General features: G+C 55.5%; 1 protein-coding gene across 1 annotated transcript in view; it reads left to right on the top strand.

Annotated features, from left to right (window-relative positions):
- Nucleotides 1-12,866, top strand: part of PTPRF (protein tyrosine phosphatase receptor type F) — a 397,824-nt gene that overhangs the window by 309,655 nt on the left and 75,303 nt on the right. The window contains exons 7-11 of the mRNA XM_026651946.2: nt 1,155-1,424; nt 4,738-5,319; nt 6,170-6,303; nt 7,527-7,671; nt 10,347-10,349. Coding sequence (XP_026507731.1) covers nt 1,155-1,424; nt 4,738-5,319; nt 6,170-6,303; nt 7,527-7,671; nt 10,347-10,349 — 1,134 coding nt within the window. The remainder of the gene's footprint in view (nt 1-1,154; nt 1,425-4,737; nt 5,320-6,169; nt 6,304-7,526; nt 7,672-10,346; nt 10,350-12,866) is intronic.

The following is a 12,866-nucleotide window of genomic DNA, read 5'->3' as shown; positions in this document are numbered from 1 at the left end:
GGGCAAAGTGCTGGGACCTGGAGCTACCGGGATTCCCTTGAAGATCCCGCTCTGTGACTGTTCGCTGCTCTGCCAGCCGTGGTTGCACTGATTGAGAGTAATTGGGAATGGATGGCTCCGTGTGAGTGAGTCAGTCGTGAACCTTCCCTGGGCTTTGACATTTCCTTTCCAGTGGAGAAGGCTGGGGAGCGCGAGGGTTCCAGGCGAGACACGTTCAGGCGGTTTCCCTTTTTAACTACACACCAAACCACATTAGCCCAGAGCAGACAGAGATTTACGGGACACAGTTGTGTTTCTCCAGCCCTGCTTAAGTAGGCCCATAACACCAACCCCGCAGAAGGGGCCTCGTTTCTCAGTGTCATTTCTCGGACTGGAATGCATACGGCTGGCAGCTTTAGAGCTTTATTGTAGCTGAGAGTTGCTTACAAATAAGTCTTGGATGAAATGCCCTGCAAGAGATTGCTATGGAGAGATGCTTTGCGATGAAATAAGGAGAAATAGGTCTCCCAAAGTGCTGCCCCAAAGGTGGGACGGGTTCTGGCAACCCAGCGCTCGCCTGTCGAAATGGCTGTGATCTCACAGCTGTCAGGAATACTGTTTCCTGCCCAGCAAGGTGATCGGGTCAGGCTGTGACATTGCCATGCAGCTCTGGCGACGGTTTCCTTTTCTGCAGTAACCCCAGTGCTAATTCAGAAATTGCCCCCCCTCCCCCCCCCCCCCCCCCCCGCCCAAGCCCTGTGAGGTGTAGGGAGCGGGTGGCGTTGCTCGAAGCTAATAAATTGAGCAGGTAATTCCACTTTTCAGAGCTTCAGTGGGCCCTGTACAAAGAGAGCGTGTGAGTGGCATTTGTGCATGCTTTCCAATTAGAGGGATGTAATGTAAATGGGGGGCTGGTTCATGTTAGTAATAGCCTCACTTTGGGGGGAGTGGATGGGCCAGCCCTTAATGAGTGGTTCTAATAAGATGCCAGTGGCTAAGGAAGGAGAGCAGCGTGTGTGCAATTTGACAAAGCAGCAAACAGCGTTTGTGCTTCGTTATATCTATCTCTATGGATAGATATACGCCCTGTCCGTGAAAATGTCGAATCCCCTTGCTGTAGCTGAGTGCCACATGCCGATCCAGTGACACCACTAACTGTCTCCTCCTTGTTACAGTGCGGCGTGTCGCACCTCGATTCTCGATCCCTCCCAGCAACCACGAGGTGATGCCTGGGGGGAGTGTGAACCTCACGTGTGTGGCAGTGGGCGCACCAATGCCCTACGTGAAGTGGATGGCTGGCGTGGAGGAACTGACCAAAGAAGATGAGATGCCTGTCGGCAGGAATGTCCTGGAACTGAACAACATTGTGCAGTCTGCCAGCTACACCTGCGTGGCCATGTCCTCTCTAGGCATGATCGAAGCCACGGCCCAGATCACTGTCAAAGGTAAGACACGGCACAGCCCCCCCAGCTCTGCTGCTTTTCAGAGGGGTGTGGAAGTGCCTTGTCCTTCCATGGACTGCCGTTGGGTGCACTCTGTACACTGCAGGGGCACGGCAGCCTCATGGCCCTGCTGCTCAGGAAGAAAATTCACAACCCGCCACCTGATTTTTCCATTTGTTTTCCAGCTTAGATTTGACTGTTCCCGCCAGCGGCCCTGTCTCCTCTCCCTGTGCGTGGAGCCCACGCCTCCCTTGGCAAGGGAGAGTGTGGGAGGCTGCTTGCCTGTGGACAGGCCCTGATGTGCCAAGAGGCATCACTGGGGCTCCAGGGTCTGTTTCTCCGGAGGAATTCTGACTCAGGTCTCCAGCCAGCGAGGCCTGGCTCAACCCCTGGCAGGTTGCAGCTGCGTCTTAGGAAGGGCACCCTGAGGCCCCGTGACCCAACCCTCCTCCTTGTCAAGGGACCCATTTTAAACAGGGATAAACCCGGTGCGATGCCCTTGGGCTGTGTGCATAGGGACTCACTGGTGAGTGAGCTCAACTGCCCGCTATGCCCTCAGCCTCCACCCCTCTTTCTTGCCCTCTCTCTGCCTCCCTCCTCCCATCCTGCACTGTCTCTAAGGTGTGGTTCCTGCTGTAACACTGACAGGCGTTTCCTTCACCTCACTATCGATTCCTGTGGATGCAGAGCCCTGCGCCTGCATTCGGCCTGAGATTCTGGCTCTGCATCTCCAGCTAGTGCCCAGGCAGGCAGGCCCAGAACAGCCCTGCCCTCCTCCCCCAGCAGGCAGGCTGTAACTCTCATTTCCACAGGCGCATTGTTCTTTTACATCGATCTGTCCTCACAAGCCCCTACTGTCTCCCGGCCCCCTTTTAGCACCAAGGCCTTGCTCAAACAATGCCCCGGAACTGAGACTTGGTCCCCTTCGACCTGGGAGTTCAACACAAATTCTCCTTCTCCAGATACTGTTCGCAAAAACCTTTAAACCCTCAGCCATTCCTTGCATTACCCGTCACTCGGTCCCTGCCCCATCCCTGGGTTTGAGTTTCTCCCTGCCAATACCATGTCCAGCTGAGAGGAGAGCATAGAGGGGGTGGCAGGCACAGCTCGGCAGCACTGACTGCTCTTCATATTAACTCCTTAGTCCCTGTCCGCTGCCTGCTCTGCTCTGCCCACACCTGGGTGGTAGAAGGTGACACCTGCTGTTTAACACAGGGCTGCATCTGGAACAGAAACTCAAGCCCTCACACGTCAAGCTCTGAAGGGGCCTAGGGCTTCCTGCTCACTTCTCATTAGGAGCAAAGATCTTTAAGCCCCTTCCACTCCATTTCTCCACCTCCCTCTTGGGCTGCGTGTTCTCCTAGGCACCACAGTGTCATTTCATCTGGTGCCGGCAGAAGAGCAGGTCTGACACTGGGCGGAGGAGAAGATGTGTATGGTCAGTGCTGGTGAAACGCCATTATAAATTAGCAAACTATGTGGTTCATAGAATCATAGAATATCAGGGTTGGAAGGGACCTCAGGAGGTATCTAGTCCCACCCCCTGCTCAAAGCAGGACCAATCCCCAGACAGATTTTTGCCCCAGATCCCTAAATGGCCCCCTCAAGGATTGAACTCTCAACCCTGGGTTCAGAGGGCCAATGCTCAAACCACTGAGCTATCCCTCCCCCCTAAACCACTGGTTCCATGTAGTGTGTCCTTAACTTCAGTGCTCCTACACACCGGCCTGCATGCTAATGCACTAACTAGATTTCTTCTTAGGGGCCATCCAAAGTATCTATCACATGTCCCATCTCTGCCTCTGGAAATCAGTACTCACCTGTCCCCCGGGAACGTGTGATTCCCAGGGCTGAGATATCGGGAGGAATGCTTCACCCTCTCAAAATACTCCCAAGTTATGTGACTCGTTGGGGGAGAGCCTGTGCCTGCCACCAGCATGCCCAGGACCGAGTCAGCATCAACAGTGATTTAACATTATGTTGCAGTAGCACCCTGAGGCCACAGTCAGAATCCAGTTCCCAGGGTGGTCAGAGCTGCACAAACCCACACAGACGTGGTTCTGTCCTGAAGAGCAGATGTTATTCGGCTGTACGTTCCAGGGGGGCTTTCTGTAACTTTCTGATCAAACATCAGATGTCTGACTTAGAACTGGATTGCTTTTCTTCAAATCAAGATAGTTGGGCACTCATTTTGGAACAGGGTGTCAGTTCTTTTTTGCTCAGACTTGGGCATTACTGCAACACAAATAATTAATAACCAGTTACCTGGGCCAGTACATCGGAGACTTCATTACTGGACACTTTAATTCACTTATTAGCTTAATGCTCTGCAGATTTCCCTCGCTTTGTTCATCTGGTAAAGTGGCAACTCTGGAAATGTTGTGCTGCAGCAACTGCAGATCTCATTAACCTTTGCCAGAGGATGTTGTGAAGGCCAAGACTATAACAGGGTTCAGAAAAGAACTAGATAAGTTCATGGAGGATCGGTCCCTCAATGGCTATTAGCCAGGATGGTCAGGGATGGTGTCCCTAGCCTCTGTTTGCCAGAAGCTGGGAATGGGCGACGGGATGGATCACTTGATTACCTGTTCTGTACATTCCCTCTGGGGCACCTGGCATTGGCCACTGTCAGAAGACAGGAGACTGGGCTAGATGGACCTTTGGTCTGACCCAGTATGGCCATTCTTATGTTAACACTTCAGTGATCTCAGTGTCAGAATTCCTGTGGCCCAATATATTGTCTGATTACAGTTTGACATGCCACCCTGTGAAATAATGGCTGTAAAAGTTGGTAATTTCTCTGGCTGCATGTACTGTAATACTTACCAGGCATCCTTATCATCCGCCCGTCTAACTGCACTTCCCATGAGCTCCCTGCAGCCTAGCATGTTGTCTCTGTGGAGTTAGTGGCGTGGCCCCAGATTATGTGTGGTGTTTAGGCCGTTTTACTGCGTCCCTTTGTGAAGCTTGCTCCTGGGGGTGCAGCCTAGCCCAGGTGAGCACCTTTCAACGGCCAGCTCAAGACCCCGACAACAAGCATTCCTGCATCCCTCTTAAATTACCTTTATTTAGCCTGCTGCTGGCAAGTGCTTCAAGCACGTCTAATAACATGATTGCTCTGTTTATCCTCCCATTAAGAACCACTTCATGCAATATATGACGATATAAAAATGCATGTTTCAGAGTATGAAATGATTTCTGCCTTTTAAAGAAGAATGTTAATGGGAGGTGGCAGCTCCATTTTTATCCCTCTGCACATTACAGGAGTTGAGCTGACTGAATTATTTAAAATGCTTCTCTCTCCTTCCAATCCCAGCGCTGCCGAAGCCACCGACGGAGCCACTAGTGACTGAGACGACAGCCACCAGCGTGACCCTCACCTGGGACTCTGGCAACTCCGACCCCATCTCTTACTACGTCATCCAGTACAAGCCCAAGTCCTGGGAGGGCCCGTTTCAGGAGGTGGACGGCGTAGCGACAACCCGCTATAGCATTGGTGGCCTCAGCCCGTTCTCGGAGTACGAGTTCCGCATCATTGCCGTCAATAATATCGGGCGGGGGCCTCCGAGCGACCTGGTGGAGGCCCGGACCGGAGAGCAGGCTCCTTCCAGCCCGCCCCTGAAGGTCCAGGCGCGGATGCTGAGCGCCAGCACCATGCTTGTGCAGTGGGAGCAGCCGGAGGAGCCCAACGGACAGATCCGAGGGTACCGGGTTTACTACACTACGGACCCCCATCTGCCTCTGAGCATGTGGCAGAAACACAACACAGACGACAGTCACCTCACCACTGTGGGCAGCCTGATCACAGGGACCACCTACAGCATCCGTGTCTTGGCCTTCACCTCCGTGGGAGATGGGCCTCCCTCGGACATCATCCAGGTCAAAACTCAGCAGGGGGGTATGTATGAAACCTTCTTTCTTAGTGCTGCCGTCCTGCTCCCAGTGCTGCGTGTCCCTTGCGCTCCGCCCCCTGCATGCTGCTTTGCAGGGCGCCTTCTGTTTACCGGGCTTCTGAGCCCCGCTGGGTGCTTTACCAGTCACGTGCCAGAGTAACAGCTCAGTGCCAGAGACAGCAGCTTCACACTGTTAGTGCGTGTCAGGGGGAACCTGTGTCAATTTCATCAGAAATAACGACTGTACCGACTTGTGTTGGACTCTGGCTGGACCCCCGTGGAGGCCGAGTAGCACACGGGGTGTGTACCCCTGCTGCCGTGCGGGCTCTCTCTGGGAGGGTATGTCTGTGCAATGGAAGAGGCCTAGGGTGCGGACTGAATCAGTGACTAGAATGAGCATGGCCTGGGTAGCTCTGGTGGGTCTGTGCTGGAGCTGGACGAAGTGATTCCCAGCTCCAGCAGACAGACAGACGCACACAAGTTCTGGCTGAGCGAGTGCATTAGAAATGGCCGTGGAGCAGCGGGAGGGGCTGGCCGCCCGAGCACGTACCTAGGTTTTTGGACGGGATCGTACTGGGGTCGCTGGCCCCTCCCAGCGCCGGGCTGCACGACTGTTTTTAGTGTGCTAACTCGGGGAGAGCTCAAGCGGGTTTGTCTGCTCGAGCTGGATTTTCAGCTCCACCGCCCGCACACCCTTCGTCACCGGCCTGGCCGGAAGGACTCGTCGCCTGGCCTGAGGGCCAAGGTTAAATACCGAAGATCCTTTCCAGGGCCCGGTTCAGCCTATGGGAGCAGAGTCTCTGCCGCCCTTTGTAGCACCCAGGCCATCACTAACTGTATCGTATTGGTCCCCAGTTCCAGCCCAGCCAGCTGATTTCCAGGCAGAGGCAGAGTCTGATACCCGGATCCTGCTGACGTGGCTCCCAGCCTCACAGGAACGCATTACAAAATACGAGCTGCTGTACTGGGAAGGAGAGGATGGGAGTCAGGTGAGGAGTCTGCCTTGGCTGCGGCCAATGAATAGTAGGGTCAGAGCGTGATGATCCAGCAGCTGGGAAAAGGCCACCGCTACCGTAGCTGGAGTATCTTGGGGCTGCTGCATCGCAGGACGGGAACAGAAGTGTTTTCTCCCTCTTGCATCTTTAGCGTATGATGTAACCTAATCTCAGCCTGTCTCTCGTACACATTGCTTCTCCAACACGTGGGTTGATTCCCATGGAGTTAGTCTGGGGTCTGTGATCTGAAGCTCTGGTGCCTCGAGAAAGCACAGTGCAATGATCTCTGGGTTTTAGCAAGGCATTCCTAGTGCTGGGCTGGCAAGGGACATGTGCAGGGTAATGAAAATAAAGCTTTCAAATGGGCTGCAACATTGACTACAAAACGTGGCTGCACGGCTCCAAGACCAGAACTGCTTTGGCGGCCAGACGGCCTTGGCAGCTGGACCTTCAGGAACGGCCATGCAGCCCAGGAGAAGGATGTGGAGGTGTCTGGGGAGAGTCCCTCCAGAATCCATGTTGGGTCCTCGGAACAATCAAGACCACCCCAAAGCAGCCATCTCAGATTTATCCCTGGGGCAGTGCAGCAGACCCAGAGCCCTGGTGTCCCATTGCTGCGTGTGTACGTGGTCCGGTTCCCTGTATGTTTCTGCCAGAAACAATACCAGTCGCTTTGCAGGCTGAACTCCACTGAACAACAGTGAGTTCCTGTAAGCAAGCCACTCGCCCTTCCTGCAGGACAGATGTTGACGGAGCGCTCCAGGGGACCCGCCTTCCGCCTGGGCATCTCCAGGCCTGCTACAAACACTAGCCAGTCCATGAGGTGGGGCTTTCTCCCCATGTCACAGCCAGGCAGGGACTCCCCAGGACTCAGTGCAAGTCTGAGACAGAGCACGGACTAGAACCCAGCTGTCCTGAGTCTCACGCCTGTATTTAATGGTGCTCCCAAAACCTGGCGCAGGGAATTAGCGCTGTGCAGACAGGCGCGCTGCGTGGGCAGCACCGTAACTTCCCTGGGGTGTCGTGGCGGTTTAATTCAAGCAGCTCAGGGACACTGGAGGGGTGTTTGGCAGCATGGGGAGCTCAGGAGCTCGGGGCAGTTCTGGGAGCGTGGCCGCTGGCTCCCCCTAGCCTCGGGAGCTGATCCCCGGGGAGAAATCTTGATCTGCTCTTCTCTAACCATGAAAAATAACTGGAGTCTCCCATCCGTTTTCCAGCGCAAGGTGAACTTTGACCCAAGCTCATCGTACGCGGTGGAAGGTCTCAAGCCTGACACGCTGTACAAGTTCCAGCTGGGAGCCCGTTCGGAGCTGGGGCTGGGGGTGTACACCCCAGTTCTAGAAGCCAGAACTGCCCAATCCAGTAAGTGTCCACAAGGCTGTTAGGGAGGACAGAGCAAAGGCAGCCTGGTTTCCACCTGGGCACGGGGTGCATCAGGGCTCAGGGCTCCTGCCCTTGTACTGTCAGACCAGCCAGTGACACATAGCGACCCGGTGTGGGTTAGGGAAAGCCAGCCAGCACTCCGGTCTCGGCCTGCTTGGCAGAAGGCGATATGGTAAGTCCTGTCTGTGTCGTTCAGCCATGCCGTCCTTCCCCGCAAGTAGACTCACAGAGACACTGAGGAGGGAGGAAGGTGGGCTGGCAAAGTGCCTGGGAGAGGCTGCGGGGCAGGGTCATGCGTCTCTGTGAGTTTACTTACATGCCGTCATGCCATTCAGATGGGCAGGCCAGGCTCAGACTGTGCTAGACTCTGGCAGCTTGAGAGCGCCTGTCTCCCAGGCCATGGGACACTCATTCCTCCCCCTCCCCTTCCCAACCACCTCCCCGGCTGCCTGTCTGCGCAGGGTGCCAGGCGCAGGACTGCGTTAGATACGTTTGCAAGGCAGGGCTCCCCTGTGCTGACTGGCGGCTGGGAGACCAGGCGTAGGAACGTGGTGCTTGTGTGTGAGTGAATGAGGCGGCTGCTCCAGGGACTGCAGGCACGAGGGAAACAACCACAAGCAGCGGGGAAGTTAATCAAGAGGCCAGATTCTGAGGTGATCCTGGCACTATCCCTTTCCTCCGCTCTCTGCCCCATGTGATCGCAGAGCAGAGTTCACTTGGCTGTGATTGGCAGCTCAAAGTGCTATCAAAAGGCTCTCCGATAAGCTCATTTTCACTAACCAGTTCTGGGCTTGCTATCATGCAAAGAGCATTGAAAGGGGAGGAAGGAGCGTCTGTCTGGGATTTGGTGACCATGTGGGGTGAGCAGTTGGTGAAGGCAGCCGGCTTTCTCTGCATGGAGAGCGTCTCCTGTTCCTGCTGCGTTGGCTAGGCCGAGGTGGCCATCAGAGCAGGAGGGCAGCGGTGCCACTCATGATTAGAATGACCTTCCCTTCAAGGAAAGGCTGCAGCCCTGTTTTTTCCTTCCCCCCATTAGCATATCAATCACCAAGATCCCAGCAGCCCAGTTAAACTAGCGCTCCGGCTAATGGAATCTTAGTGCCTGAGCAATAGATTGGACATAAAATATAGAGAGAAGCTCAGCTCAAGCCGTTATAAATATTTGAACGCTGGAGAATGTGCTCTGAATATGGGGATTTGTCATTTTATTTTTTTGCTGGTTTTGATGCCACTCTGTCATTGATGGACAAAGGGTTGGACACCTCTTCCGCCCCTCAGCTAACAAAGCCAAACAGGCAACGGACGCAGGCCCCAAGTGCTGTGTCGATGGGATTTAGCTAACGAGGAGCAAGGCATTCTGTCCCCACACAGTCTGTTCATCAAGAGCTCTCCGGGTGTAGACAGGCCCTGAGGAGCCCTGCCATAGTCAGACTAGGAGAAGCCCCTCCTTGGAGACAGACTCCTCAGGGAGGAGCAGACCCCTACCTGCTCTCTGGGCTCCTAACCTACTCTGCACACACCGTCCACTCACCAGCACTTCCAAAGTCACCCTCTTAGAGATTTGGCTTTCTTAACAGAGACAGCAAAGTTACCCAGGTCGGGTGTTCACACCACAAGAAGGGTGCTGACAAATGGAAAAGGGCTCAGAAAAGAGCCCCAAGGGCAACTGAGGTCTAGACAACGTCGGGGTGTAGTGGATTCTCTGTCACTTGGAGTCTTGAAGTCAGCATTGGACATCTGTCTAAAAGGCCTGCTCTAGCTCAGCCTGAAGTGATGGGCTTGATGCTGGAATCACTGGGTGAAATTCTCTGGCCTGCTGTGCAGGTCAGATAGGTTCCCTCTGACCGTAAAATGGGTATTGTTCATCTGTACTTCAAGTGATTGTCCCCTCTGCCGTTCCATCTGGTTGCCCTGGAAAAGGCGTTTAGATGGCAGAGAACGGCAAGCAGAAGCAGTCAGACGTGTACGATCTGAAGAGCCTGTTTCAGGCGATATTCCTGGCACCGACAAGCAAGAGGCCAGTCCTTAACGAGACCATTATGGGTTGCTAGCTGGGCTTCCCCCTGCCGGGAAGGCTCTGAAAACCAGAGTGCTCTGCAGAGAGGGAACCAGCATTCATTGACAGACCAGGGGCTGGGGCCAGGGGTCACCTTCCGCAGCTATACATGTCCACACAGGAAACAGAGGAGGATGTGCTGCCTCTTAACGTAGCCTCCAGCAGCACAGATAGGACGCTCAGCTCCTGAAGTGTCTGGGCAAAGAGTTTTCCATTCCGAAGTGCTTGGTTGAGTTGAGTTTTGCTCGGACACTTCACAGCAATCAATACAGTCTTGCAGGAGTCCACAGCAGCACCAGACCTGGGGTATAATTTAGCAGAGGAACCCCTGAGCTGTGCCTGGCAGTGCACGGGGGGTGGGGGAATGTTGGATGCTGCAGGGGGACCTGTTTTGGAAGTAGTCTGTGTACTGGTGAATAGCAACGAGTCACCTGCCAATCTGAGACGGCCCTGGCGGTGGGAGCACAAAGTGTCTGCAGAAGCAGGGGCGGGGTCCACCCTGTGCTTGGTGAGAGACTAGTTAGGAAACTAGTTTAAATTCACCTGCTGGGGTTCTGCAAAGGGATCTGGAATTTAAAGGGACTGATGGTCCCCCAAGCAGGTGTGGGAGGCGGATGGAGTAAGGACCCACAGATCTTCTCACCCTCCCCAATTCAAGCTGCTCTCCCTCCAGATTTGCCAGGGTGCTTGGGGCAGATTTTCCCCTGGTAAGGAACCTCTGAGCTGGGTAGGGGCACAGGCCCGCTCGTGCCCAAAGCCGGGCAGCAGTATGCAGTCTCCTGGCCCTCCGCCTGCTGTGAAGTGGAGGCAGCGGTGTGTCTGCGGGGAGTGGTGCGTGCGTGGGTGTGTGTGTGTGTGCGAGCCGGCCCTGCTGCCTGCCCAGCGCAGGGGATGGACATTTCCATGCCGGGGGTGATTTAAGTTGACCCTGCTTATGTTACTGCCTTTTATTTTATTTCCCTTAAGCGTTAAGCGACTGCTTGTGTGTTTTGCACATTGTCTGTGTGACTCTTACCCAGCCAACAGGCAGGATGGAAAGGCCAGCGAGACGCCTACCTGTGCTGCCTTGCAGAGAGGGCCCTTATTACAGCAGCTCCTCGTGTTAGGTCCCAGGAGACGCTGTGGAGAGCAAATGTCCGAGCGAATGCTGGCCTGCCTGCTTGGCCTTTCCAGCCGGTGGTGGAAGGGAAGGGCTTCCCGGAGCCTCATGGCTCCTCGGTTCACAGGCACCGCCTCTGAGGTGTCCCTGAGACTCCATTCTCTCCCTCTGCCTTCTCTGTCCTCCCTCTGACTGTCGTCTGGGCTGCTGAGACTCGGCTTTGTGTGCTGTATCTGTGCCTGTGCTCTCTCCCGGCCCGCCCGTTCCTTCAGTTCCTGAGCACTGCAGAGCCTCACTGCGGGCGGTGGGTAACCTGTCAGCACCTCCTGCAGGTCGTTGTCCTTCGCTAATTCCCCTCCTGCCCCATAGTCTCTTCCTTCCTCGTTCCCAGCAAGGCCAGGAGTGGTGGGCTGGGTGGCACCTGTGTATTGGTCACCTTCATAACAGGCCACCCATCAGCTTCTGTCCCCAGCCCGGAGCTATCGTTCCTGCTGGCGTGGCTCAGAACTTACTGTTAGAGGCAGATGATTTTCACGTCCACTTTGAAGCGAAACCTTGCCTGCCCTCCCCGCCCCCCCACAGGCTGGGGATGAGGCTAGGGTGGGGTGGGGTCTGAAGCCCATTGACAGGTAATGAACAGGCTGGGCCCATTTCCAGACGTCCCTTCTCACAGGACAAGCACAGCCCACATCCCTGCCAGCCTCAAAAGCTCCACAGGCTCCCGTCCCGGTTCAGGATACAGTGCCCAGTTCCCTCTCTAGATTTTGTTCTAGCCAGTCTTCCACGCGTCTTCTCTCTGTTCTCCTGCTGGGTCTGCCCTCAGCTAGCCCCAGGCTCCTCTCTGCCCTTCGCTCAGTGTCCCCACTTCTGCTGCAAGAGCCTTCTCCTCTGTCGCTTCAGCCTTCTGGGATTTTGCTGCCTCTTCAGCTCTGTTTGTTTCACATCTCAGTTGAAAACATCTCTCTTCTCCCTGGCCCCATGTCTCTCTCTCCCCCTCTCCATGCTGTTTAACGCTGTCACTGCATGAAACCCCAGGCAGCTGGGGAGGCAGTATTGTGTTGCAATGCTGCCCGTCAGATACAGATTGCCCCAAACGACTTCTAAAGAAGGAGTGGGAGAGTCTGCACAGCTCTCGGCTGTATTTCATTGCTACTTCAGTGCTCAGTTGGCTGGGTAAGAGTTCCCTCTACATTTTGTTTCTCCTTCCGCTCATTTCCCTTCATCTCCCCACTATCCCTAGCCCCTTCCGCCCCACCCCAAGAAGTCGAGTGTGTAAGCACCAGCTCCACTACCATCCGGGTAAGTTGGGTGCCACCGCCTGCTCAGAGCCGCAATGGGGTCATCACGCAGTACTCCATTGCCTACCAGGCGGTGGACGCAGAGGACGGCGCCAAGCACGTAGTGGATGGAATTGGACGGGAGCGCTCCAGCTGGGAGATCAAGGACCTGGAGAAATGGACAGAGTACAAGGTGTGGGTACGGGCCCACACAGATGTGGGGCCTGGACCAGAGAGCTCCCCGGTGCATGTGCGCACTGATGAGGACGGTAGGTGTCACTGAGCTGCTCCTTCAGCCACTTCCCTGCAGGTATCAGGACCCTTCCTTGCTGTTCTGCCTAGCGCTCCTCAGCCTGTGCCCAGTGCCCGGAACGTGCTCGCTGCTGGCCGGCCATAGCGGGACCAACGCTCCTTCTCTCACACCACGCGCCAGCCTGGCAGCCTCTGCCACGTGCCCCCTCCTGCTGCTGGCCTTTGCACTGGCCTTTCTGTGCCTTGCGCGGGGAGCTCAGGGCAGGCGCCAGGTGACTGGATAGGCAGAGTCCTGAATGCCAGTGGTGCAGCCGGCCCATCGCATGTCCCCCGTTTGACCCCCCCACACACACAATCCTGGGCCTGCCGGGTAAGTGAGGAGGCCACTTGCCTGGCACTCGGAGCGCAGCTCCCCTGCTCTGGCTTCCCCTGTAATGGAAGCACTGTAGGGCGCCCCCCTCTCAGGCAAAGGCTGTAGGGTGGGCCCCCC

Source organism: Terrapene carolina, unplaced genomic scaffold, assembly GCF_002925995.2.
Source record: "Terrapene carolina triunguis isolate 2854851 unplaced genomic scaffold, T_m_triunguis-2.0 Scaffold110, whole genome shotgun sequence".
Lineage (NCBI taxonomy): Eukaryota > Metazoa > Chordata > Testudines > Emydidae > Terrapene > Terrapene triunguis.
The sequence above is the reverse complement of the archived record's forward strand: the minus strand, read 5'-3'. Positions and strand labels throughout refer to the sequence as shown.